This window comes from Lissotriton helveticus, chromosome 9 (genome assembly GCF_964261635.1).
Source record: "Lissotriton helveticus chromosome 9, aLisHel1.1, whole genome shotgun sequence".
Lineage (NCBI taxonomy): Eukaryota > Metazoa > Chordata > Amphibia > Caudata > Salamandridae > Lissotriton > Lissotriton helveticus.
In genome coordinates this window covers 614,936,668-614,964,238 of record NC_136070.1, presented here as the reverse complement: position 1 = coordinate 614,964,238, position 27,571 = coordinate 614,936,668, and the positions used below count along the sequence as shown (strand labels likewise).

Below are 27,571 nucleotides of genomic sequence, written 5' to 3'. Positions count from 1 at the left end.
TGTTTTCCTTTCCATGTAATGTTGCAAGTGTCCTGTGTGTATTACCACTCTTACTTTTTGGATTTTACTACCCCTACCACCTGTCTTCGTCAAAAAAATCTCACGCTCCACCTAGAGTGTTGGTCTGCGCCTAGGTGTCTGATGCGGCCCAATGATGAAGCATGACACCGCAAGGTGTGTTAGGGCAGTTTTAAGACACTTGCGGACTTCCCTCTGGTGTTTCTAGTGAGTCTCATGTGGTATTATTTATTTTATTTATTTTGGGAACTCAAGCTGCTATTATTTTAGATACAGATGAGGTCCAATATTGATGCAGTATAGGTTTCTCTGTTACGTGAGCTTAATATATGAATAAGGGAATTAGAGAAACCACTATCCCTTGTCTCTACTTTGTGGGTATAAGCGCTATTAACAGCCCTGAGTCGCATTTGTAGTTCGACAGAGGAGGTGCTACTGTTTAGAGCTGTCTTTTCACTAGCCTTTTATGGGGCATTCAGTGTAGGAGAATTGGTGGCATGCAATAAGCAGGATGTGCTAGGTGGACTCCAGCTTCAACACGCAAAGATTCAGGGTGATGCGCTGTTAATTACCATTAAGAAATCAAAAACTGATCAAGAAGCCCGTGGTGAGGGGCTGGTGCTTCATCGGGCACGAAATAACGCATGCTGGCCAGTTTGTTTGCTTAGATTTCAGTTCCTCGAACCTGTCACGCAGGGGGGAAACTGCCGTCAGCACATAACCAGCAAGTTTCTTCACCACGGCGGCCACATGCACAGGACAAGGATGCACATGTTGTATGGGTTATTGGTTATTCTTATATAAAGCGTGTCAAATCGTTTTTTTGCAGGTAACTACAGACAGAGAGCTGAGCAGGGAGGTTTCAAGGTTTCCTTCCATGGTTAAGGGGGTCTCCGCCTCAGTCAGTTTAGGGGGTTTGGTGCAGATCTGTTGAACAGACACACTCCGTCGCCCACAACCATTATCTTGCACTTGGGCAGAAACGATCTGGTAAATTTGGGGAGAAGGGTCCTGATGGAGGAGATAATCTCGGAGGTAGGCTGGTTAGCTAAGACATGCCACGGCTGCACCATAGTTTGGTCCCAGATAATACCCAGATTCAAATGGAGGGGGAGGGATTCTGTCAAAGCGTTGAATCACTCGGTAAAGAGGATCAACAATAAAATAGTGAAATTGTTTAGGTCACCTCAATTGCAAAACATAGCGCAGGGTGTGTCGGGGGGAACCGTGCTTCTTAAAAGACTGGGTTCACCTGACTAGCGAGGGCAATAGAATATTCTTGGAAAACATTATGGCTTGGCTAGGGGGTGTTAGGGCAGGGCATGACCTTTCAGTGTAGGAGGATAGGGGGGGCCAGATAGTCGGGCAACTACGCTTGCCTGTGGCGGTAAGGTCATGATTGGTGAGCAGTCTATTTAAGGTCCTTAGGAGGCGGCGCCATCCTTGAATGGGGTCGCCCAGGGGGATGGACAAGTGGTCTCTCCTAGAACTCCAGGGGCGGTACATCCGGTTGGCTGGATTGGTGCGGGGTAGGGGGGAAGTCACGCTTTCTTTAGGCTGGTTGGCCACCCCGCACGGGCACTATGACGTCAGTAAATAGCACAGAGTGCAAGGGCCCCCCTTGTTATGGAGTTCATGGAGCGTACGAGGGAAACCTGAGGGGAGGGGGAGGGGGAGTACCCTCTCGGTAAACGGGCCCTCTGCGCATGTGCACTCATACGTGAGGGCATGGCTGACTGATAAGGATCTGACACCGGTTAGCGACCTTGCCGTAGGCCCAAATAGAATATGCAGAAAAGTTATTGTGTGATTATGATTCAAATATTAGGTTCGGATAGGAAATAGTTTGTATTAGAAGTATGTTACGGTTAGCCAATTGATACCAGTCTACATGAATTGTAATCTAATGTTAGGTACGTTTTCTGCATAAATAATTGTGTAAATATTGTTTATTTCAATTTTTATTTGCTTTTATGTTTTAATAAATACGGCTGGGGGTTGTAATGATAGAGATCTAAGGTCACCCGACCAATATTTTCACCACTTTGGTTTCGGGCCCATATACTTTAATTTATCATACACATTGATCAGATGACATCACAATCTACTACCAATAACCATGAGTCCTTTCAAATGTTTCTAGTGTACCCGACTTACCATCCACCGTTACGGGTACCTATGACCACCATGGATCAGGGAGCTAGCTGTGAAGGAAAAGCAGGAAAAATACAAACCCAACTTTAAATAACTTTGATATTTATCAAATGACCACGGACAACTGGGAAGTTTTAAGAATTTTATCTAGAAATCAGTTTCGGAAATCATGAGGTTCATAGTAAAAAGACAATCAATAATCAAGATAATGAAAATCACATACCCATAAAGGAATAATGTAAGGGCAATCATTTGAAGTCCCTAAAATGGTGAGAACATAAAATATTGCTAAGCAGAATTCAGAAATGAAATTCGAGAATGGGTATCTACAAAGGGCAAATTTATGCACATACTAGAAACTTATTACTGGGAAATACTTCAGGGGTAGGGAGAGAACTTAGATAAATTCTATACACCTATAGGCAGTAAGAATGGAGCATGCTAAATTATAGCAACATTTACTTCAGGTCAGCTTGCATAAGAAATTTATAGACCACATCAATAATTCAAAGTAGTACGGAGAGTTTGTACTAAAAGGAAGGGTAACATAGGAACATGCTATGAAAAATAAAATGTAATGACTTTAGGATATGCAATGGTTGCGGAAAGCATGGAAAATTAACGTATGCAAAGGTATGTCTTTATTAAAGCAAAGACAGAAAAATAGAAGGTGCAGTATAGAGTTCTCAGCAATATTTACCTAGAATGGTGTGAAAACCAACCCTGGCCACGGGTCAATTAAGGACAGGAAATACCCCAAGGAAGGACAGTCATCAACGGGACAGCAGGTGCAGAATGGACACCCCAGGACAGGACAGGAAAACCATATTAGGATCAGGACAGGACCACCAAGGCACGACCAGCACCCGCAGTTTGGAAGCAACGCCTGCGCTCCACCCTCTCTGCAGCTATCAGTCAGAACCCCGATTGGGTTAGCGAACTCCCCAGCAAAGTGCTCCGCCAGCACTTAAGGTTTAGTAAAACCTTTGAGTCTAAGGTCAAATTCGGACAGAGTGCTCCGCAGCACCTCTGTATCAGTCACCTATTGAGTGCGTTGGGTCAGTGACAAGTCAGCTAGTCAGACAAGTCGGACAAATTCCCTAAGTGAACCTAGGCTAGTTATACTATTTTCGGGTCAGTGTACCACCCCCCAATGTTGCAAAGTGTCAGAATCCCCAATTTCGATTGGTCCTAAGGTAGGATGGGTTAACACACCAATCAGAACAGACTTTTCTAAGGCCTAATTTACATTCTAGGGTACCGCCTAACAAGATTGGGGTTCTCATGAGACAAATCTTTGGAATACAATGAAATATTAACAATTGTTTCAACTTGGGTACAGCCAACTCCGTCCTGCTGGGTCGCAGGTCATTTTCTCAGGAGCATCTTGACTGTGGCTGCCAGCTGGCTGAGTTCCACTGCTCAAGGCTACATCTCTCCCGGGCTGCGTGAGCATGCGTGGAAGGGACCTTCAAGATGGCTCTCAGTACATTCAGACCCCCATTTCCCGCGATACATGAAAAGTAAGCGAAAACAAATTAAAACATAGAAATAAATGAATACACTACATATCATGATTGTGTACTTAAGGTTTCTCATTATAAAAATATACTATGCAATTATAGGTTAGAGCAACACACAATAACACAAGAGCATCTGCACGAGCTTCACCACGTTAATACAGAAGCGGCCTTTTTATGGCTATTACGCATGCGCACCCTTTCCCTCCAGAATTGCAAATACGTCACATCACGTGAGTATGACTAACGCATGCGCAGAAGCAAATGCTAAAACAGCGGCCATTTTATATACAAGGGTTATTCGTATTAATAAAACACATAGGCAAGCATCACTAAGATACACACGCATATCAAAATACATAAAATTAGTAAAATGAACAAATTTTATTACTGGGTTATAACAGATTCGAGGTTCTTGACTCGAGCAGGTCGCGATGCGAAATCTTGCTCTATCAATCCCCTCTTTGATGATATTTACTATCATCACAAATAATGGAACCAGATGACAACTTTTCTTTCACACCTTATACAACTCTATCTCTTCCAACAGGCGATTCAGTTTTTCTTTCGCATCTTTGGTAGGGTGAGAATTTTTCACCCTTTTGTAAATCTGATTATTCATTTCTTCCAATTCAAGTTCATCCACACTCCTTTTCACTCCTCTCACATTCACTTGGTACTTCTTTGTGTGTTTGCGACATTTGCAACAGATGAATATGAGAAATAGGATAAAACCTATTACTCCAATTGGCATCAGTACCTTAAACAATAAGCTTTTACCTAAGCTAGCAAACCAATGACCTACATTGGAGAGACCATCGACCAGTCTCTTCCAGGCACTGTCAACCTCCAGTGGTTTGAGTTCCTTTTCCAAATTAGTAATGTTTTTCACATATCTTTTGAGCTGTACACTTTTGTCCGGAATGTAAGTGCAACAATGTTGCGCCTTCAGCATCCGGCAGACTCCGCCCTCTTTTGCTAATAAGGTATCAAGCGCAAGTCTGTTCTGAAAAACCATTGATCTGATCGCAACCATTTCGGTATTGACCATCAGAAATCCATGTGCTGTGTCAGTAGACAACACATCCACTATTGTGGATAATTTGCAAATTCTATGAGTGTTCAGAACCACTCCCACTCCAGGTATCAGTGCACTAAAAATACTACCCATTATTTCACCTACGCTTTCTCTTTTGCTACGCACTAAGCCATTAGTATTTTCATTGCTTCCAGCAATTTCGTTCACATGGTATATTTTCGGGAAGACAATGCCAAAGTAGCAGCTTCCATACCAGTGATCCGGCAATTTGAAATAAGCCTTGTTTCCACATATATAATAAATTCCGGGAAACACAGGTTCTGACCCATTTTTGAATCCCCAACCTCCAATTACCTTGTAATTGTGCTCACATTGACTGGAACCAATGAAAATGTTATTATAATAATTAGTCTTCTCGCGATGAAGAAAAAGTTTCCCTGTCCTTTCGAAATCCAGCAACAGAGCAGGACCACTCCCACCATTTGAGGTGCTCTCCATGTTCTCAGCCCATTTAGGAGTCTTCTGTCCCTTATCATTTGCCTTTCTTTGGAAACTCTCCCTTCTTTTCTCTGCCATGTTTAGAAACATTTTCTCTTGTTCATGTAATGAACAGGTCAAGTTGTCCCTGTGTGCGTCATTCAGGTCTATGGTACCTATAGTCAGAAAGTATTCTCCCATATAACGTGTAACGTCACTTTTAGTATGTACAGGATTCAGATTACCACGTATTGGAAGTTCAGAAAATATCACGTCTGAGTTTGAGTAGTAGTACTGTAACAGTCCTCTTTTGTAAAATAAGCTTGCTAATATACTACAGGAAATTCCGTAAGTCAAAGGTAGGTGGTGATAAGTCATGCCTTCAGCTACAGAAGTAGGTAGCTTCATGCAGACATAGCAGTCTTCTATTTCCATAGTTTCTACATAATGCACTAGCAGGTTTGCGAAAACATTTAAATGAGTCTGGTTCTTAACTCCATGATAATGTAGTCCTTCCTCATCTGATGCTTCTAAGTCTGATCTTGTTTGTCTGAGTGTCTTTTCACGTCTTTCTACACTTCGTGTTGTCAGTTCTTCAGTGTCAGTAATCTGTGTAGGGTCAATATTAGTATTTTTGCTTGCCATAAAAGGAATGAAAACTGTTAGTCCTATCCATATTATTATTACTATAGCTATACTACATATACATACTTTGCAGCATGTTTTGCAACAACTGCGACTAGGTCTACCATTCACTCTTGAATCAGACATTTTGCTCAGAAGAAGTTTTCAACCCCTCTTTGTAACTTTGCACAGGTATCTTACTCTGAGCAACTTTTCAGGTTAGTTCGTCTTCTTTGGCAGATAGATCGGCAATCTGTTCTCCGTCACTTTCGTCAGAGATATCAAGATCCTCAAATTCTTCCAAAACTAAGTATGTCCATTCAGGATCCTGGTATTTTTCGTTTAGTCTTTTTATTCGATCACTTCTTCTTTTGGAGCTTTCTCCAGCTTGCTCTATAATTCGTGGACTTTTCCTTCTGTCTGCAAGTTTCTCTTCTACTGTTTTGATTCTTAGTCTTGGTCTCTTAATATATCTTGGCTCGATATTTTTCCTTTTCTTTAGTCTTTTGGCTGGCACTGTGATTTGGCTTTCTTCTAATGCTCTTTTATTTTCGTTTGTTTGTGGCACTTCGGCTTCTGTTTCTTCCCTTCCTGTCTGACTAGTCCCAGGTCTTGTATCTATTTCTTCTGCCTGGTTACTAAGCTGGCCTGGTTCAGGTGAATTTTGGTTTTGTCTTTCGAATGTCTCTGTTTCTATGTCCTGAACACGTTCTTCTAGTTCTATCTGATCCTGTTCAAGCACTTCGATCCCTTGATTTTCTTCTGCTCGAACTTTTATACTAGTTCTAGACTGTCCCTTTTCAATTTCAGGAGTTAGTGGAGGTGTATCGATTACTTGTTCTGTCCCTGTCTGACCTTCTTCTTCGTCCTCAGACTTGACGTGAATCTCAATAATCTGAGGGTCTTCGCCTGTGCCTGTCTCGTCCTCACTATTCCACTCTCTATCTTCGTAGTTTCGCTCTCTTGTTCTTATTGGGTCCTCAGTGAGATCGATTATAGGTATCCAATCATCTTGGCTGGTGCTCGGCTGTTCGTCATCAGCTACTTCAGGACCGACGTCTGCAGACCCCTCAGCTGGACAACCTTCAGCTCCAGGTTCCTCGTCAGGTTTCACCTTCTGTGTATGGCTGGCATGGATCCACTTGGGAACGCCTGCACACTTCACTGCTGTCGTGGTCACCAGTATTATCTGGCGCTTTTCTCCCCACCTCGGTGCAAGGCAACTCGAACGAGTATGCTTCTTGATTCTAACCCAGTCACCAGGAACCAACTTGTGAACTGGAGTTGTCGGGTTGGCGACGGCGTCTTCCCCAATCTGGCGAGAGATAGAACGCACTTGGTCACCTAGTTGACTGCAGTACTCAAGTACCAAATCATCAGTAATGCTTAACAGTTTGTATCCTGGTACCCATGCTTGTCTCATCACTCTTCCCATCAAGATTTCATGGGGGCTCAGGCCTGTTTTCCGGTCTGGAATACTTCTGAGTCCCATTAGAACAAGAGGCAAGGCAGTTATCCAATTCATGCCAGTAGAGTCACACATTTTTGCCAACCTCGATTTTATAGTGCCATTTATTTGTTCTACTACTCCAGAAGCCTCTGGACGATGTGCACAGTGCAGCTTTTGTGTGATTCCAAATGCTTTACAGAGCTGATCCATTACTTCATTCTGAAAATGTCCACCTCTATCTGATTCAATAGTGACTGGAACCCCGAATCTAGGTATCAATTCTTTCAGTAATAGTTTGGCTACGGTTATGGCGTCACTCTGTTTGGCAGGGTAAGCCTCCACCCATTTTGAAAACAGGAAGACAATGACAAGGACATATCTTTTTCCCTCACAACGAGGCATGGTGATGAAGTCAATCTGAATTCTTACAAAGGGACCCCCTGATTTTTCCAATTTTCCCCAGTTCAACTACTGTTCTTTTCCCAGCGTTGAACTGTTGGCAGGTCAAGCACCTCTGGCAGAGTGATTCCGCTACCTTCCTGAATTTCGGATTATACCAGGTTTGTTGAAACACCAAAACCATGGCATCCCTACCAGTGTGTGAATTTCCATGTAACAATCTGGCCATAGAGGCAAGCAGGTGTCTAGGTAACACAGGCATACCATTTGGGCCCACAATGACACCATCCTCACGTCTTGGTCGACAATTAAGTTTCCTCCACTTCTCTTTCTCTTCTGATGGTACAGCATTCTGCCACTCTCTCACTTCATCCCAGGTAGGCACTTCTTCAAACACCATAAGTTGGCAGCTGTTTCCAGTCCCTCCCAGTTTGATATTTATTGACATGCGATCCCTAGCACACTGTTTTGCCACTTGATCAGCAAAATCATTTCCCAAAGATACAGGATCAAGGCCCTTTTTATGAGCAACACATTTGACCACTGCCAATTCTTTTGGTAATTGGATTGCCTCTAGAAGGTCTTGTACAACTTTTCCATTTCGAATGGGGGTACATGATGAAGTCAGGAATTCTCTTTGTAGCCACAATTGGCCAAAGTCATGCACAACCCCGTAACAGTACTGGCTGTCAGTATACACTGGTATTTTTTTGTCTTTCACCAATTTGCAAGCTCTTATCAGGGCAATCAATTTGGCTACTTGTGCAGACTTTATTCCAAATAAACAGGATGCTTCTTCAATTTTGTCTAAAGCGACCACAGCGTATGCAGCACTTAGGCCTACAAGTTCGTGTCTCATGCATGAACCATCCACAAACCACTCCTTATCATGTTCAGGCAAGGGTGTTTCTTTAATGTCTGGGCGGGGTTTAGTACTGAATTCTGTCAAGTTAATGCAGTCATGCTCGTTTTCTCCCCCATCTTCCATAATCATTGAGTCAGGGAGTAGGGTGGCTGGGTTCAAGATATTACACCGAGTAATGACTACATTTGCAGCACCCACGAGAATCCTCTCGTACTTAGTCAGCCGACTAGGGGTGAGATACTGAGTCTTGGTTCGGGTCAGCAAAATTACAACTGCATGAGGAACATATACAGTTACAGGATATCCCATAACAATGGATTCACTCTGTTCTAAACTTGTGCAGGTTGCAGCTACTGCTTTCAAACACCCAGGAAATCCAGCAGCTACTGGATCCAAAGTGGCTGAGAAATATGCCACTGGACGTCTAGTCAACCCATGCTCTTGAGTTAAGACCGACAATGCACAATTGTCTCGGGTGTCACAGAATAAGGCAAACTCTTTAGAATAGTCAGGCATCCCTAAGGCAGGGGCTGTACACAGACAATCTCGTAATTTAGTGAATGCTGTTAAGCTTTCATCATCAAATTCCACTGGGTCCCCTCTGCCTTTCTTTGTCATCTTTATCAAAGGCTTGGCTAGGACTGCGAATCCCACAATCCATTGCCTGCAGTAACCTACAACTCCAAGGAACATTCTGACTTCTTTCTGAGTACGGGGTAACTGCATCTTTTGGATTATTCTGACTCTCTCTGAGGTGACTTTTCTGATTCCCTTTTCTATCTGGTGCCCCAGATATTTCACCGATTTTGAACAGAACTGTAATTTTTCGGGGGCCACTTTATGTCCCTTTTCACATAGGTGATTCAGTAGGGCAATGGTGTCAATCACGCAATCCCTATGACTTTTGGACGCCACCAAGAGGTCGTCAATATATTGTACCAGCACAGACTTTCCAGGTAAGACTAAAGATTCAAGGCATTTTTTCAGGATCTGATTAAAGATAGAGGGGCTTTCTGTGTACCCCTGGGGGACACGATTCCAAACATACACGTGACTGTTGAAAGCAAATGAGAAAAGAAATTTGCTGTCTGGATGCAATGGGATCGAAAAGAATGTGTGACATAGGTCTATCACAGTGAACCACTCAGCATCCCAGGGAATCTGATACAGGATCACTGCGGGGTTCGGGACAATAGGACAGCAAGGAACCACAATCTTGTTTACCTTTCTCAGGTCCTGCACTACTCTGTACTTGCCACTAGGTTTCTTGATTCCAATTATGGGGGAATTACACGGGCTGCTCATCACTTCTTGTATGATGTTTGCTTCTAGCAATTTCTGTATTTCAATGGCAACTCCTGCTCTTACTTCGGCACTCATCCTGTAGGGCTTTGTATTGGGGTAAACTGCATTTTCTTTCATGGCTATTTGTATTGGGTCTACATTGGCCATTAATCCTACATCCTTTCCTGTAAAGTCCCATACTTCTGGCTTCACTGTCTGTTGAAGTTCTTCAGGTAAGTCTTGTATAGTCATTCGCTTAATTTCTGAGTCAGGTCTGATTAACATTAATTTGTAGATGCCATCTTCATCTGGTGTCTGAATTTCGACGCCTTTTGGTGTGCAAAAGATGGTACAGTTCATTTTGCACAGCAAATCACGTCCCAGTAAGTTCACTGGGCTGGTGTCACAGACGACAAATCTGTGCATTTCTTTAAAGTTCCCTATTGAAATCTCCATGGGCTCAGTAACTGGGGTACTAATCAATTGATTAGACACACCTACTACCTGGATTGCTTCTCCCGAGAGGGGTAGGTTTGGAACGTCTGCTGTTCTCACAGTAGAACGGGTAGCACCAGTGTCCAACAGAAAGGTGACATCATTTCCATCAACCTTTCCTTCGATGTATGGCCCTGACTGGTCTACCGGCAAGGAGGCGCCAAGTACGCACTCCTTGTCCTCCCCTCTCAGGCCCCGTCAGCACTGATCGTCACAGAAAAAAGTGTCATTTAACAAATACTGCGAAGTTGCTGCATTTCTGTTCTCATTGCCTCCCCAGATCTCTACGTCGTCACCCTGCGGTGATTTTCCCTTAAAATTAGGTTTTGGCGCTCGGGGCAATTTTACCTGTTGCTGGGTCTTTCTTGGTTTTTCATTCTGCGTCTGTGAAATTAAATCAGGGGTTTGGGTATTATCATGCTGTAAATACGGACACTCGTCTCGCCAATGTCCAATTTCTCCGCACTGGTGGCAGGGAAATTTCTTTTTTGCTTCCGCTCTACTCATTTTTGCTCGAGGCTTTCCCCCACCCCCAGGGCCTTGGTTCTGAGTATTCTTATTTAACTTATTCAATTGCTTTTCCTGCTGTTCAGCTAATTTTACCTGTGCCCACATGACTTTCTCCTTCAGGGCCTTTCGCTTTTCTGCCATCTCATCCTCACAGTACTTTGCGTACCGTAGGACCTCATCCATTTTCTTGGACTGCCAACAAATGTTATTATCTTTTATCCACTGACAAATTTCGGGTCTTAAACCATTTACAAACCTGTAAATAAAATGGGTCATGTCCTTCATCTCGGTGTTATCTATACCACTGTATGTTTTGAACACCTGTAACAGTCTTTCATAAAAGGAGTGTACAGTCTCATCCCTTTCCTGCGTGGTTCTATCTATCTTGGTCCAATCAGTTTCCTTTGCAGGCACTTTTCCCTTTAGGTGTAATATTACCTGGTCATATTTTTTCATCACTTCATTAGAGGGTGCGCCTGTGACATGGACCCTCGGGTATTCCTCACTAGGCCAAGCGATGGCGATCTTACACTCGGTCCATAAATCGACCGGGACCACAATATCGAAGAACCCATCCAGGTCCTTCCATAGGCATTTTTGCACCTTTACAAATCTTTCCACCTGCCTGTACCAGTCCACAGGCTTCTCTCGTAATTTCGGGAAATCATTTGTAAAGGACACAATATCCTGTCTGGACCATGGAACGTGCACGTATTTTCCACCTGGCACTTCACGCATAGGGTATAACTGCTCTGGCTTGTCAGCTTCCTTTAGAACAAACTCTGGGGTCGCCTGTTTAGATCTAGCCTCATCTTTCTTTTTGGCCCACCTGGCTTTCCATCTTTCTACATCTCCCCATTTCTGCAACACCGTCAATAATTCCTTGACCTGTGCCTTTTTCCCTGACACATTCAGGCTTTCCAAATCTTTGTCTGAAATATCTGCTCTGTACGGTTTCTGCAAAGGTTTCGATTTTGAAATATCTATTCCCATGCTAGCAGCAGTGTCTGTCAATTTCTCATGGAGTACTCGGGCATTGCGAATGAACAACGGTTCTTCCTCAGAGTAAGTATTTAATCGGTCTAATCCTACATTACCTGCCATTAGTTCTTCTATTTCTTCTATTTCTACTCTCAATTTGTAGAGATCTAAAGGTTTCGTCTGCGGAGTTTGTTTTTCTAATTCTTGACTCCATCTTTCGATTTCCTCAGGTGTAACTAGTGTGACACTTTTAGTACCCGAAGTCAATTCCATTTGAATTTCCCTCGTATTGAAAGGATTGTCTTTTCTGCATCCTTTTCCCTGTATTCCTAATGGGCAGATCCAATAGTGAGACTTCAGACTCGCACTCGCTCGTCTGTTCATCTACGATTAAGGGTTCTGGTCTGGGTTGTGCTATGACTGGGGTAATGACTGGAGTTTTTGGACTTCCTTGTCGGTCCCCATACAACGGAACCACTGGTCCAATAGTTACTGGGATTGTCAAGGCTTCAGGGCTAGTATTTAACTGGGAGATTTTCTGAACTATCTCTGCTCTCTGTTTTGCTAGAGCTTCTCGCTCCTTTTCTTCCAACAATCTCTCTATGGATTTGTCATGTAACACCTGCGGGGTCAGAGTGGGACAATAACTCGGGGCAGTGGGATGTGTCTCACTTGGTCCTTCGCCATAATTAGGTCTTGGGAACAAACTTCCTGTACCTAGGGATTTCGGTTCCTTTTCATATAGAGGCTGTAAGAACGGTATTCCTGAACCTGATGGTCTCGCCTCACCTTCGTAGGGAGGTCTCGAGAAAAAGTCGCTTTCACGGGAGTATCTTACATCCCCACTAGCTGGTATTCTTGGATAAAGATCTCTTGTATCTACAGGACCTAAACTCTCGGTGTAGGGAGGTATGAGGCAACCCCTTCCTACACTGGCAGATCTGGCCTCATCCTGGAGATGAAGTCTTCGAGAATTATCCCCTTCACTGCAAGGTCTATTTCTTTCATTGTACGGAGGCGGACTTCTCATAAACATATCGTCTAACAATTCATCATCCGACTCTCCATTAGGCACCCAATGTTTGCACTTCTCTGTCTTCTTTTCCCCCCCAGGAGGATCACCCACTGGCATCATTGGAAACAGCCCTTCTACAATCATATTCTGTCTCCACGGTTTCATCTTTTTAGCTCGGGTTTCCTGCTTCAACTTTGGATAAAATTTAGTTAACCCTTTATCCATTCGGGGCTTATACCTTTCAAAAGCCTCAATCTCCCATTCCTCTAGTGCTTCGTACTGCGTTAATCTAGGTCTGGGATGTAAATCGTTCATTCAGGTTCTTAAATTAAATAGAATCCTGCTGTTAAATGTCCCTTCTAACGGAAAAGCCAATACTCAGTCATCTTTCGTGTATTCCGCCCAATTTTCCAACCATACACATGTGTTGTACCCTTTATCAAACATCATGAAAGATGCGGGAGTGTTGGGCGGCGGTATGACAACACCTTCTCTAGTTTTAATCGGCTTGTCTTTTTTGAAGTAATTCTTTACCTTATTAACAAGAGACAATTTTCTTTTGTTTCCGTACATAATGTCGTTTTTAACACCTTTCCACTGATCGTTCTCAAATCCCATATGCCGTGGATCAGGTCTGGTATGCGGTCTATACGAATGCCACATACGATTTCTACGAGTGACTCTATTCACAAAATCACTTTTAATCCAAGTGCGTCTTTTATTTTCGTGCAACCAATGAAATGCACGGTTTAAAATAATTTCGACCAATGGGTGCGCGGCCTTTTCGCGAGACAGTTCTCACGCTTCTGCACTCATCCCTCCTTTACAATTCTAGTTCCGCTACTCGCCCGCTGCGTCTACCAATCCCAGCGCGGCACCGAGTGACGTCAGAGCAGCTTCGCGACTGACTCCCTCCTTTACAAGGTAACGGAAACTTTCTTTCTTTCTAAAGTGCTAGTGCTCGGTTATTTTACAACGAATACACATTCGCCACTGTACTCAAGTGTCTAGACAGGAAAGAATTTTGTTTCACTGCAAGTAAACTACTTCCATTTACTTTTCACACACTACGGATAGATCTCTTCTGCCTATCCTTCACACTAGCATTGGAGAACCTGCTACTTCCCTAGACTCATCCACCTTTCCGGGATATATCCAAGTCTAAAGTTTCACCAGCGAGCCCCTTTGCTTTCACCCAAGCTCCGATGAACCTGCTACTTTTCCGGTGTGACCCTTACTAGGTTATGCCACAATAGGAAATTTGCCAATGAACCTCGTTGCTAACATTTATTCAAACATATATTCAGAAAACCCTAGTTAGTGCTTCCAGTTCTGCCTAACCTGCACCAACTTTCCTTGGGCCAGTGACCTCGAAGCAAGTGGATTCTATTCACCACTCGCTATTCAATTCCCCGGGGATTTCCAACAACACAGAAGACGTTTTACGAACGAATCGATTAGTACATATATCAATATAATGACAAGAATAACAAATTTAAAACATTTCATAATTTTTCAAAGCAAACATTCCAAGTGAGTGATCAAATCACCTGACCTGCCTGCCCTCGTAGCAGCACTAAGGTTCGTTATTTAGCAGCATCCAACTTAGTTAGTTTAGCTAGTCCTACCTAACCTTTAACTATTCCCTAACCATCCTCTGTGCTACCAGTATATTACTGATAGAGATCGTAGGTCACCCGACCAATATTTTCACCACTTTGGTTTCGGGCCCATATACTTTAATTTATCATATACATTGATCAGATGACCTCAAAATCTACTACCAATAACCATGAGTCCTTTCAAATGTTTCTAGTGTACCCGACTTACCATCCACCGTTACGGGTACCTATGACCACCATGGATCAGGGAGCTAGCTGTGAAGGAAAAGCAGGAAAAATACAAACCCAACTTTAAATAACTTTGATATTTATCAAATGACCACGGACAACTGGGAAGTTTTAAGAATTTTATCTAGAAATCAGTTTCGGAAATCATGAGGTTCATAGTAAAAAGACAATCAATAATCAAGATAATGAAAATCACATAACCATAAAGGAATAATGTAAGGGCAATCATTTGAAGTCCCTAAAATGGTGAGAACATAAAATATTGCTAAGCAGAATTCAGAAATGAAATTCGAGAATGGGTATCTACAAAGGGCAAATTTATGCACATACTAGAAACGTATTACTGGGAAATACTTCAGGGGTAGGGAGAGAACTTAGATAAATTCTATACACCTATAGGCAGTAAGAATGGAGCATGCTAAATTATAGCAACATTAACTTCAGGTCAGCTTGCATAAGAAATTTATAGACCACATCAATAATTCAAAGTAGTACGGAGAGTTTGTACTAAAACGAAGGGTAACATAGGAACATGCTATGAAAAATAAAATGTAATGACTTTAGGATATGCAATGGTTGCGGAAAGCATGGAAAATTAACGTATGCAAAGGTATGTCTTTATTAAAGCAAAGACAGAAAAATAGAAGGTGCAGTATAGAGTTCTCAGCAATATTTACCTAGAATGGTGTGAAAACCAACCCTGGCCACGGGTCAATTAAGGACAGGAAATACCCCAAGGAAGGACAGTCATCAACGGGACAGCAGGTGCAGAATGGACACCCCAGGACAGGACAGGAAAACCAGATTAGGATCAGGACAGGACCACCAAGGCACGACCAGCACCCGCAGTTTGGAAGCAACGCCTGCGCTCCACCCTCTCTGCAGCTATCAGTCAGAACCCCGATTGGGTTAGCGAACTCCCCAGCAAAGTGCTCCGCCAGCACTTAAGGTTTAGTAAAACCTTTGAGTCTAAGGTCAAATTCGGACAGAGTGCTCCGCAGCACCTCTGTATCAGTCACCTATTGAGTGCGTTGGGTCAGTGACAGGTCAGCTATTTAGACAAGTCGGACAAATTCCCTAAGTGAACCTAGGCTAGTTATACTATTTTCGGGTCAGTGTACCACCCCCCAATGTTGCAAAGTGTCAGAATCCCCAATTTCGATTGGTCCTAAGGTAGGATGGGTTAACACACCAATCAGAACAGACTTTTCTAAGGCCTAATTTACATTCTAGGGTACCGCCTAACAAGATTGGGGTTCTCATGAGACAAATCTTTGGAATACAATGAAATATTAACAATTGTTTCAACTTGGGTACAGCCAACTCCGTCCTGCTGGGTCGCAGATCATTTTCTCAGGAGCATCTTGACTGTGGCTGCCAGCTGGCTGAGTTCCACTGCTCAAGGCTACATCTCTCCCGGGCTGCGTGAGCATGCGTGGAAGGGACCTTCAAGATGGCTCTCAGTACATTCAGTCCCCCATTTCCCGCGATACATGAAAAGTAAGCGAAAACAAATTAAAACATAGAAATAAATGAATACACTACATATCATGATTGTGTACTTAAGGTTTCTCATTATAAAAATATACTATGCAATTATAGGTTAGAGCAACACACAATAACACGAGAGCATCTGCACGAGCTTCACCACGTTAATACAGAAGCGGCCTTTTTATGGCTATTACGCATGCGCACCCTTTCCCTCCAGAATTGCAAATACGTCACATCACGTGAGTATGACTAACGCATGCGCAGAAGCAAATGCTAAAACAGCGGCCATTTTATATACAAGGGTTATTCGTATTAATAAAACACATAGGCAAGCATCACTAAGATACACACGCATATCAAAATACATAAAATTAGTAAAACGAACAAATTTTATTACTGGGTTATAACAGATTCGAGGTTCTTGACTCGAGCAAGTCGCGATGCGAAATCTTGCTCTATCAGTAAGACCCCCCCACCTTCCAAAGAAATCCTCTTTCATGGTCATTTTTAATAATTGCTGGTGAAACACAAGGCAGAGGAGGGGGATGGTCGGTATTCCCTGGCCATAGAGAATGGCAGGGGCCGTCATCGGCCCCCACGCAGGTATGGCAGGGCACCGGCCCCCTTCCCCTTGCCTGCAGTCCTTGTTGGGGCGCGCCCTGCCGCGTCATTATGACGCGGTGAGCGCGCCTCACCATTGATTGGTGCTGGGAGCTCTCAGTTGACCCAAGGGGGGAGCTCGGGTCAGGCCAGTTAGAACTGGTCTGTATGGTAGGGGTTTAAAAGGTCAGGGAGTGAAGGAGGCGTTCTCTTGTTCCCGCGCTCTCAGGCCTGCCCTTGCCCCAGCCTTCTAGGAGTCTGTGATCTTGTTCCCCACCCACCATCCCCTGAAGCAGATATTGTTCCTGTAGGATAATGTGTTTTAGGGTTTTGTTTTTCCAAAGTACCTGGATTGTTGCGTGAATATTTGTCCGAAGGACTTTTTTCCCCGTTTATAGGTCAGCAATCGTCGTATTTAGTGGTATTCCTTGGTCAGGCGGTAAGGTCATGATTGGTTAGCAGTCTATTTAAGGTCCTTAGGGGGCGGCGCCATTCTTGAATGGGGTCGCCCAGGGGGAGGAACAGGTGGTCTCTCCTAGAACTCCAGTGGTGGTTCATTAGGTTGGCTGGATGGGTGCGGGGGAGGGGGGAGTCATGCTTTCTTTAGGCTGGTGGGCCACCCTGCACGGGCACTATGATGTCAGTAAACAGCACAGAGTGCAAGGGCCCCCTTTGTTAATGGAGTTAATGGAGCGTACAGGGGTAACCGGGGGGGGGGGGTGTACCCTCTCGGTAAACAGGCCCTCTGCTCATGCGCACACCTACGTGAGGGCATGGCTGATTGATAAGGATCTGACACCGGTTCGCGACCTTGCCGTAGGCCCATATAGGATATGCAGAAAAGTTATTAATGTGTGATTATGATTCAAATATTAGTTTCGGATAGGAAATACTTTGTATTAGAAGTATGTTAAGGTTAGCCACTTGATATCTGTCTACATGAATTGTAATCTAATGTCAAGTATGTTTTCTGCATAAATAATTGTGTAAATATTGATTATTTCAATTTTTATTTGCTTTTATGTTTTAATAAATACGGCTGGGGGGTTGTAAGAACCCCCGCCTTCCAAAGAAATCCTCTCATGTCCATTTTTTAATAATTGCTGGTGAAACACAAGGCAGGGGAGAAGGATGGTCGGTAGTCCCTGGCCATAAAAATCAGGCAGACATACCAGTTGTTCGTTTCGTACTAATTTAGTAACACTGTGCGTTTGGGCAGCATAAGAATACAAACTATGATGACTGGGTCCGCTCATACCAACAGAATATGTTGAGCTAGTTCCTGGAAAGCTCACAGTGCACTATCGGGACCCCTAACCCTTACAGGGTGCGTGATGGTGTCCGGGAAGATGAATAATTCAACCATTATATCTTAATTCAATTCGATTCCTACCTAGCGCGATCTATCCTAGAAAGCACAGGGTGTGCGTTTATGTGAGAATACCTTAAGAGTGGTCTAACATCCCATTTACCTCCATGCGTGTGTCATCTGGTAGCCAATCTGGTGTAGAACAGGCTGACGTCCCTCTCAGGATAGTGATGGGATTCACCTGGGATAGAATTTGAGCACAATCCATTGAAATGCTTCTCTATGGAACAAAAGCTTGGTGCAGTTTATATGATAAAACTGGACCCATTCATACTGTGCCTGAGCTCTAGTTCATGCAAAAAGAACTGATGGGCAAAATGTTAAACAAGGTCAGTACAGAGATCTGGGACTAAATCCATCGTTTTTTTGCTCCCTATGCTATTCCAGCCATAAGCAAATCAGTCTTGCTCCTGCTCCCCATTGGAACAGTCCAGCCTGAACTGCCAGGCCAGGTTTTCCCTTGACTGGAAACAAGCATCATGGGACCAGTTTCAGGGTTTCTCGGGACTGGGAGTGAATGTTTGATTCATTCAGCATTCTGTCCATCATTTGTTTCTGCAACACTTTTTGCCTTAAGTGGGATGGGTATGCCCAGATGTGGGTGCCTTGCTGCAGCACTTTTTGCCTTAAGTGGGATGGGTATGTCCAGATGAGGGTCCCTTGGATTCAAGCTAGCCTGGCTGATAAGAGGTTTCAACCCGAAACTCTTCGCAGGATGTTAGTTTCCGGTCCAGGGAGGACCCAGCTTGGCGGTTTGGGCTGGACTGTTCCCATGAGGAACAGGGTCAAAACTGATTTGCATATAGCTGGATCCAAACTGGGGTGGGGTAGAGAGCAAAAGAATGATGGATTTAACCCAGATCTCGACCTCTTGAATGGAGGTGAATGTTGGATTCATTCAGCATTCCATCCATCATTTGTCGCCGCAGCACTGAGCTCTGGTTCAGCCACCATTATTGATTCTACCCACCCAGAGCGGTCACCGAACAGACAACAAACAAAGACAGTTTGTGTAGTGTCCTTGGACAGAATGTTCTATGGCAGTGTTTCCCAAACTGTGGTCTGCGGACCCCCAAGGGTCCCTGACACATTCCCAGGGGGTCCGCAGGCAGCGGTTTTAAAAGCACTGCAAAGTATCTTGTTTAATTAGCAGTTTTCAAAGAACAATAAAAGTGTCGAGACACCAGTGATTAATGTCCCAGCTGGAGAGAGGAGAGTTTTTTTTCTGGTGGCAGCTTTGACTTATCCAATGTAGCACAGAGGGTTAATATGCCTACTGCAAGGAAGTGTACCATGAGTTTTAAGAAACAGTATTTTATGTGCATAGGTCAGTGGGTTACTGCTTTTGTCACAGGGATTCTTTTGTTACTCTGCAGTTCATAAGCGACAGTCATAATCTAGCAAATAGACCTATAAACTGTCATCAAAGAGCTGCTTGCAAACTGTAAGGTACAAGTTAGTAACTTATGTTTTTTCCCAGTCTTTCATTATCCTGATGCTGCTAAAAAGGTTTATTTGGGTGGACATACATTTTTATTGTTAAAGTCATTGCTAACCACTGTTATTTTATGAATCCTGGGTTTGTGCTTCTCCAGAACAAGCACTACCAGTATGAATGACATGTGAATTCTACACCTAGTAGTCCCCTTTGCCTTATGTAACATTTTCTATACACTGATTAACATGTATAATTCAATGTCTATATGTGTGTGATGTAAAGTGCTCGGACATCACTACAATGGTATGAGAGATGCTATAAAAAAGGAAATACACGTGGCAGAGCGGGGCTATGGAGAGATGAGAAGCACTGTTGGAGGGTGATAGTGGGGGAATCATTGAAGAACCCCCAGAAAGATTGTCGTATTCTGGTGCATAGTCAGGTCTTCATTTACTATTCTTTAAAAGCTACTACAATTCAATATATCATGATATGTATTGTAGACTGCACAATTGTTTCCTAAATTGCTTGGGGGGAGAGCCACCCAAAGTCCCCTTTGTAGTGGTCAGGCTCACTCACTTCACTCAGTATGGGGACTGGTCTGAAATCATTTGCCAAGGGCTGCTTTGGGTTTCCAGTCTGGCCCTGGCAGGAGCAGGAGTCTCGTACTGCGAAATAAAGCCAACCATTGAAAAGTTAGTCACGGAGACGCAGCACCAACCTTCCCATTAACTTTTTTTGTTTTCTTGCAAATTCTTACAATATAAAATACAACAGAAGTGGCGAAGAGTGTCGTTAGCCTCCTTGGCTTAACAACACACTCCGCCACTTCAGAAATGCAGGGCTGCACCATATTTACAAGAATATGGTGCAGCCCTGCGTTTCCCCTGCGCTGGCTCTACACTTAACAGGGGAAGATTGTTTATGTACAGGAAGGTCCCCCTTCCAGCACATAAACAATCTTGAAGTATTGTTTTGTCACTTCTATGTGTGCTGCTTAATGCAGCCCACATGAAAGTTATAAAATGGCATTTTGTTTTCAAAGATTGTTGAGGTGCAGGAATGGTCACCTTCCTGAAGATAAACAACCCAAGGCGGTTTGCAAAAACGAGTAGAAATGAAGCATTTCTCCTGTTAAGACCCGGTTGTCCCTGGTCTCAATGTTGGCACTGCTCCCCATTTACGCTGCCCATTGTAAATAGGGGGCAGCGTCAAAATGAATGGGTGTTGCAGGGGAAACGCCAACCCAACAACCACTGCCCACCCTTTAACGCTAAGCATTGGATGAAAGGGGGTCTTATTTACAAGGCAGCGTTAAGCCACGTTAAGTGGCTTAACGCTGCCTTGTAAATAAGGCGAAGCCCCGATCGCCACGGGAACGTCGCAAAAAGTGATTTTCCATGGTGATATTTTCCTAAAATCATTAGTAATTCGAGTATTTGTTTTGAGTGCAAACGTGTGTTCAATTTTTCGAATTACTGTTTTAATGTTTGAAATTTAAATCCTACAAATTGCTTGGGGGTCCCCGGCTTTCAGTGGTGACTCAATGGTGGTCATCATGAGTCAAAAGTTTGGGAACCACTGTTCTATGGTATGATATTGTGCCTACGAAGAAAAGTATTTGTAAACAACCCTTTTCTGGGTACATTATCTCATACAAGCGCGCAAGCAAATATGTGGTATACGTCCTCGTCTAAAAAAAAAGCTGTCAACTTTAAACATGAACATGTAAAAACCAAGCATTTGCAAAGCAATAGGTCTCGCATTAGGAAAGTTTGAGCTATTGGTATTGTAAATGACATTTTTTATTTATGTGTTGGTTTTGAAAATAGCGAAATTAATAGCTTTGTCATTTACAATACCAATATTTTTAACTTTCGCAAATGTGACACCTATAGCATTTGTAATGGAATATGTGTAGTATTTATGTGACTTATATGTATTAATATTACAAATAACAATGGCTTTTTATTTTTTCAATAATTAATACTTAAATAAAAGTTATTGTCATTTATAATGGCAATAGCCTAAACTTTTGTCAAGATTATGTTCAGTGTATTTTATTGTGACAAAAATCCAAGAACAGAAGTGAAATATGAACATCTTTTTGTGACATTTGTAATAAAGCTTGAAACATTAAGAGAACATGAACCGGTTGTTGTTGAATGGTTACACAGATTGATGCCGTGGTGGCGCTGAGTGATACTGTGGCATTCAGTGATGCTGTGGTATCGCATAATGATGTGGTGGTGCTGAGTGATGCGATAGTTAGAGTGAGTGTGATAGATAGAGAATGGGCAATAGATAGAGGGAGGGTGATAGAAGGGAGGGCGACAGATAGAGTGAGGGCGACAGATAGATAGAGTGAGGGCGACAGATAGACAGAGTGAGGGCGACAGATAGAGTGAGGGCGACAGATAGAGTGAGGGCGACAGATAGAGTGAGGGCGACAGATAGAGTGAGGGCGACAGATAGAGTGAGGGCGACAGATAGAGTGAGGGCGACAGATAGAGTGAGGGCGACAGATAGACAGAGTGAGGGCGACAGATAGACAGAGTGAGGGCGACAGACAGACAGAGTGAGGGCGATAGCTAGATAGATAGAGTGAGGGCAAAAGACAGATAGATTGACGGCGATAGATACAGTGAGGGCAATTGAGGGATAGATAGAATGAGGGCAATAAATAGAGAGAGGGCAATAGTGATGGCGATAGATAGATAAGAATGATGGCGATAGAGGGCAATAGATAGAGTGAGTGATGGCGATAGTGGGAGGGAGATAGATAGATGGGAGGGCAATAGATAGAGTGAGGGCGATAGACAGAGTGAGGCCAATGGATAGAAAAATACACGCTGAAACTTGACATTTTTGTAGATATGGGTCCTTTCATTACACACGGTAGGCCCACGGGAGACACATTTGTGCCCTTTAAAGAGGGCATGGTAAAGACAAACAAGCAGGAAGTGGGATAAGGGAGGGGGTTTCAAATGATGAGCACTTTCGCGGACGCTTTGATGTTCTCAGTGGCCACGTGGCTCACTGAGAACATCAAAGTGCTCCCAAAGGCTGCAGGCTGACAAATGGTGCGCGCGCCCGGCGCACATGCACTGTACCTCATCCTCCTGCAGCCTTTGGGAGCACTTTTGAGAGCCCCTTACTAAACTCTCGCAGGGCAACGCATGCGCGTTGGCTCAGCGACACCTACAAATTGGAAGCGGTTGTGCAGAGGGCCTATTAACCTCATGACAATGGCACTTTATGTAATATGGCCTAAGGTGTTTAAGCTCAGTATAAGTTCAAAGGGGAAATCTACTTTGTCACTTTTGTTTTACTGACTGGCAGATTTCTTTCAAAATAGTTAAATGGGGAAATTATGGGAAAATTAAGACATAAGTATATAGAAACAGAGGCATACACCACATATGCAGCGAAATATGCTATTTGATACTATAGTTTTGAGTGTGGAGAGGGGTTCTGCCTCGCAAAAGGTGACACATTAAAAACTCGCCCACCTCCACACAGGAATGAAAATAAATGTTCTAATACGCTCAGTGGGTTTGCATGCATGGCTTCGTTTTTTATTTGATTGTGTAGCAGCCATTTAGAAGAAAAAAAAAGTTAGCCAACAGTCGATCAAAGGGTTAACTGTGCAGTGCTGTAAACGCCTTTAATTTATGGTCCCAGTTGTTTTCTCCTATAATGTTACCCTAGAATGAAGCTTCCGAGGCAATAGAGATTGTTTTCTCAAGTCGGCAATGCTCTATCTACTGTGTTAATATGAAGGAAAACTTGTGAATCCGTTCTTAACAGTACTCCTCTCAACCTGTTATCGTGACACATCCATTTTCACTGGCGTGTCCTAAATATATCTCTCATTTCCAGGTTTAAGAAATCTCTATGAAAAATACAAAAGGCCAACACGCTGGCAGCGTTTACTCTAGTCCCAAAATCTCCGGGGTCTGCAGGTTTCAGACAAGGCGGAGCTCTGCGCCTTGACCGAGTACAAAATATGGAAAGATTGTTTCGGTGAAAGCGGCCCCTGTAAAGGTGCTCCTTGGTGTCGGCTTTGTACAGGGACACCCGTCCCTCTTCGTAATCCAGGTAGACCCCCAGCAGCCTGGGGCTCTCCCGCAGGGGCAGCGGGGTGGCAGGAGAGGTGAGAGCCGTGTAGTGACCGTGATACCCCTCCACAGCCCAGACCCCCTGCTCGGGTGACTTCGAGTCTGCGGCGTCCCTGCTCACGGACTCTAGTGCTACGCCCACACACCACCCTTCGCCCTCCAGCAGCAGCTGCAGCTCCCAGTAGTGCCTCCCTGCGCGGACACCCTCCTTCCCCAGCACACAGGGATACTGAAAGCGCGTGGGCTCACTGTAGAAGTAGCCAACCTCGAGGAGCCATCTCACACGTCTCATATTCTCAGACAGCTTCAGCAGCTCTCCATGAGCGGTGTCCCCATCCAGAGTCACAGGCACTTTATACTGCCTCATCCCCATTTCCGGTACTAAAACGTTTACATGGTTTAAAATACTTTCCTTTCTCTTGTCCTCATTGGTCGTTTTCTCTTGTTCTTGAAATGTTTCATGTTCACACTTTCTCAGGGTGCCCCGGACGTCCTTCAGCAGCTCCTCTGCCGGTTGCGCACACTTAGAATTTACCTCTCTGATCAGGGCATCGAGGGAGATAATTTGCTGGAGTCGTTTAACTGTGTTCGCTTTTTCCGTCCTGGTGATTTTGCTGTGCATCTCCTCCAGTCTCGCGAGAGTGGCGTCTTCCTGTTCTCGCAGACGCTGGCGCAGTTGTTGAAATTCAGTCAGAGTTTTCGTCTTCTCAGCTTCCAAGTTATCCCTCAAGGCTTTAAGTTCCCCCTCTTCTTGCGCCTTGGTCGCCACAAGCAGCTCCTTCTTGGCTCTCAGAGGGGGCAGCCAGCCCGCCAGGGTATCCTTGTACTCCAGGGCGGCCTCTCGGATGGGCACCGCGGCGTGATCCCGGTGCTCAGCCGACAGGCTGCACACCACACAGATGGCCGCCTCCTCCACCTTGCAGAACAGTTGGAGCTTCTCCTCGTGCTGCTGGCATAGGCCCTGTGCCCCCTCTGTTCGCTGGCACAGCTGCTTGGCGATCTCCACAATGTTTTGCAGCTGTGTGTTGGCCTTGAGGGCTCTGGGGTCGCACTGCACTCTGCACTGAGGGCAGGGGAAGACTGAGCCCCCAGGTGTGCACAGGCGGCAGAAGCTGTGCCCGCACTCGGTGCTCACCGGATTTTGGTAGTACCCCAAGCAGATACAGCACATGGCCTCCTCCTGCAGGCTCCGGACAGGGTCAGCAGCCGCCATGGCACCGATGGGCGGGACGGAAAGTGAGCGTCCGGGAACACGTGAGGGGAGGGACAGTTCGGTGACCAGGAAGTAAGAGTCTGAATGGGGCAGTGGTCGAAGTGAGGAAACAAGCATTTGCAATGCAATAGGTCTCGCATTAGGAACGTTTGAGCTATTGGTATTGTAAATGACAATTTTTTTATTTATGTTTTGCTTTTGAAAATAGTGAAAGTAATAGCTTTGTCATTTACAATGCCAATAGTTTTAACTTTCACAAATGTGACACATATAGCATTTGTAACAGGCGCGCAGCACCCATTGGGCTCAAGGGGCTTCAGAACCCCCCCCCCCCCGTCGTGTGTGTCAGCCTGGGCTGACACAGCTTTGCAGGCTGGCGGCTATCTAATTGCAGCCGCACCCGAGTACTTAACAGGTCTTTAAAAAAACATTTCCGTGTAAATTAAGTGTTTGGTGTGTTTTCACCTCTTCTTTCAGTCACTTTGTCTATGGTAGGAAGGATTAGCCCCGCCCCTCCGAAATATTTTTCAGCCCCCCCCCCCCCGAAATTTGGCTCTAGTTGCAATATGTGTTGTATTTACGTGACTTAGATGTATTGATATTACAAATAACTGGCTTTTATTTTTTTTAAAATAATTAATACTTTAAAAAAAGTTATTGTAATTTATAATGGCAATAGCTTAAACTTTTGTAAATAACTTTTGTTCATTGTATTTTATTGTGGCGAAAATCCAAGAACAGAAGTGAAATATTAACATATTTTTGTGACATTTGTAATAAAGCTTGAAACATTGAGAGAACATATTTGAACCAGTTGTTGTTGAATGGTTGCACAGATTGATGCAGTGGTGGCGCTGAGTGGTGTGGTGGCGAACGAGTGATGCTGTGGCGTTAACTGATGCTGTGGTAGCGCATAGTGATGTTGTGGTGCCCCTGAGTGATGCTGTGGTGGTGCTGGGTGATGCTGTATGCTATGCTATGTTTTGTTTTGCTTTCCTATGTTTTGTTTTGTTATGCTATGCTATGTTTTGCTATCCTATGCTTTGATTTGTTATGCTATGCTGTGTTTTGTTATGCTGTTTTGTTATGCTATGCTATGTTTTGCTATGCTGTGTTTTGTTATGCTGTTTTGTTATGCTATGCTATGTTTTGCTATGCTTTGTTATGCTATGCTATGCTTTGTTATGCTATGCTTTGTTATGCTATGCTTTATGTTTTGTTATGATATGCTATGTTTGGTTGTGTTTTATTATGCTTTTCTTTGTTTTGCTATGCTGTTTTGTTATGCTATGCTATGTTGTGTTTGGTATGCTATGCTATTATGTTTTGTTTTGCTATGCTATGTTTTGTTGTGTTTTGTTAAGCTATGCTATGTTTTGTTGTGTTTTGTTAAGCTATGCTATGTTTTGTTGTGTTTTGCTATGTGCTGTTGTGGTTTGTTATGCTATGTTTTGTTATGTTATGCTATGTTTTGTTATGCTATGGTATGTTTTGCTATCCTATGCTCTGATTTGTTATCCTATGCTCTGATTTGTTATGCTATGCTTAGGTTTGCTATCCTATGCTTTGTTTTGTTATGCTATGCTATGTTTTTTTTGTTATGCTATGCTATGTTTTGTTGTTTTGCTATGCTATGCTTTGTTATGCTATGCTATGTTTTGTTATGCTCTGCTGTGTTTTGTTGTGTTTTATTATGCTATGCTATGCTTTGTTTTGCTATGCTATGTTTTGTTATGCTATGTTTTGTTGTGTTTTGTTATGCTATGCTATGTTATACTATGCTGTTTTGTTTTGCTATGCTTTGTTACGCTATGCTTTGTTTTGTTATGCTATGTTTTGTTATGCTTTTGTTGAGTTTTGTTATGCTATGCTATGCTTTGTTGTGTTTTGCTATGTTTTGTTATGCTATCCTATGTTTTGTTTTGTTATGCTATGTTTTGTTTTGCTATCCTATGCTTTGTTATGCTATGCTATCCTATGCTGGTGAGGGTGATGGGTGTGAGGGTAAGAGTGTGTGAGAGGGTTGTGAGGGTGAGTGAGGGTGAGAGGCTGTGAGGGTGTGTGAGGGTGAGGGGGTGTGAGGGTATGTGAGGGTGAGGGTGTGTGAGGGGGTGTGAGGGTGAGAGGGTGTGTGAGGGTATGAGGGCGAGGGTGTGAGGGTGAGGGTGAGTGAGGGTGTGTGAGGGTGAGGGTGAGTGAGGGTGTGTGAGGGTGATAGGGTGTAAGGGTGAGTGAGGGTGTGTGAGGGTGAGGGGGGAGAGGGTTGTGAGGGGGTGAGGGTGTGTGAGGCTGAGGGTGGGTGAGGGTATGTGAGTGTGTGTGAGTGTGAGGGGGTGTGAGTGTGAGAGGGTGAGTGAGGGGGTGTGAGGGTTAGGGTGAGAGGGTGTGTGTGAGTGAGGGTGAGGGTGGGTGAGAGATCCACAAAGTAAACATAACACTGTTGGGGAAAGTGCACAAGACATCCTTAACAGAATTTGAGCCTCAGCATCGACTAATTATTAGCAAATCCCTATCGAGTAATTAACCACTTGGCTGCTAAGGGGTGTGTGCGAGGTCCATTGACTTTCCATTGAAATCAATGGAAAGTCCATGACGAGTTACCCTTGTCATTAGCGCTGAAGGGGTTAAAAATAAATAATTAAACTGCGATCTCAGAGG

The 27,571-nt window shown here is 43.9% G+C and overlaps 1 protein-coding gene across 1 annotated transcript; it reads right to left on the bottom strand.

Annotated features, from left to right (window-relative positions):
- Positions 1 to 23,131: 23,131 nt before the first annotated feature.
- On the bottom strand, positions 23,132 to 24,964 carry LOC144782878 (E3 ubiquitin-protein ligase TRIM39-like). Its single transcript, XM_078662130.1, has one exon. The coding sequence runs from the start codon at positions 24,911 to 24,913 to the stop codon at positions 23,426 to 23,428; it is 1,488 nt and encodes a 495-aa protein (XP_078518256.1). The 5' UTR covers positions 24,914 to 24,964; the 3' UTR covers positions 23,132 to 23,425.
- Positions 24,965 to 27,571: the final 2,607 nt, after the last annotated feature.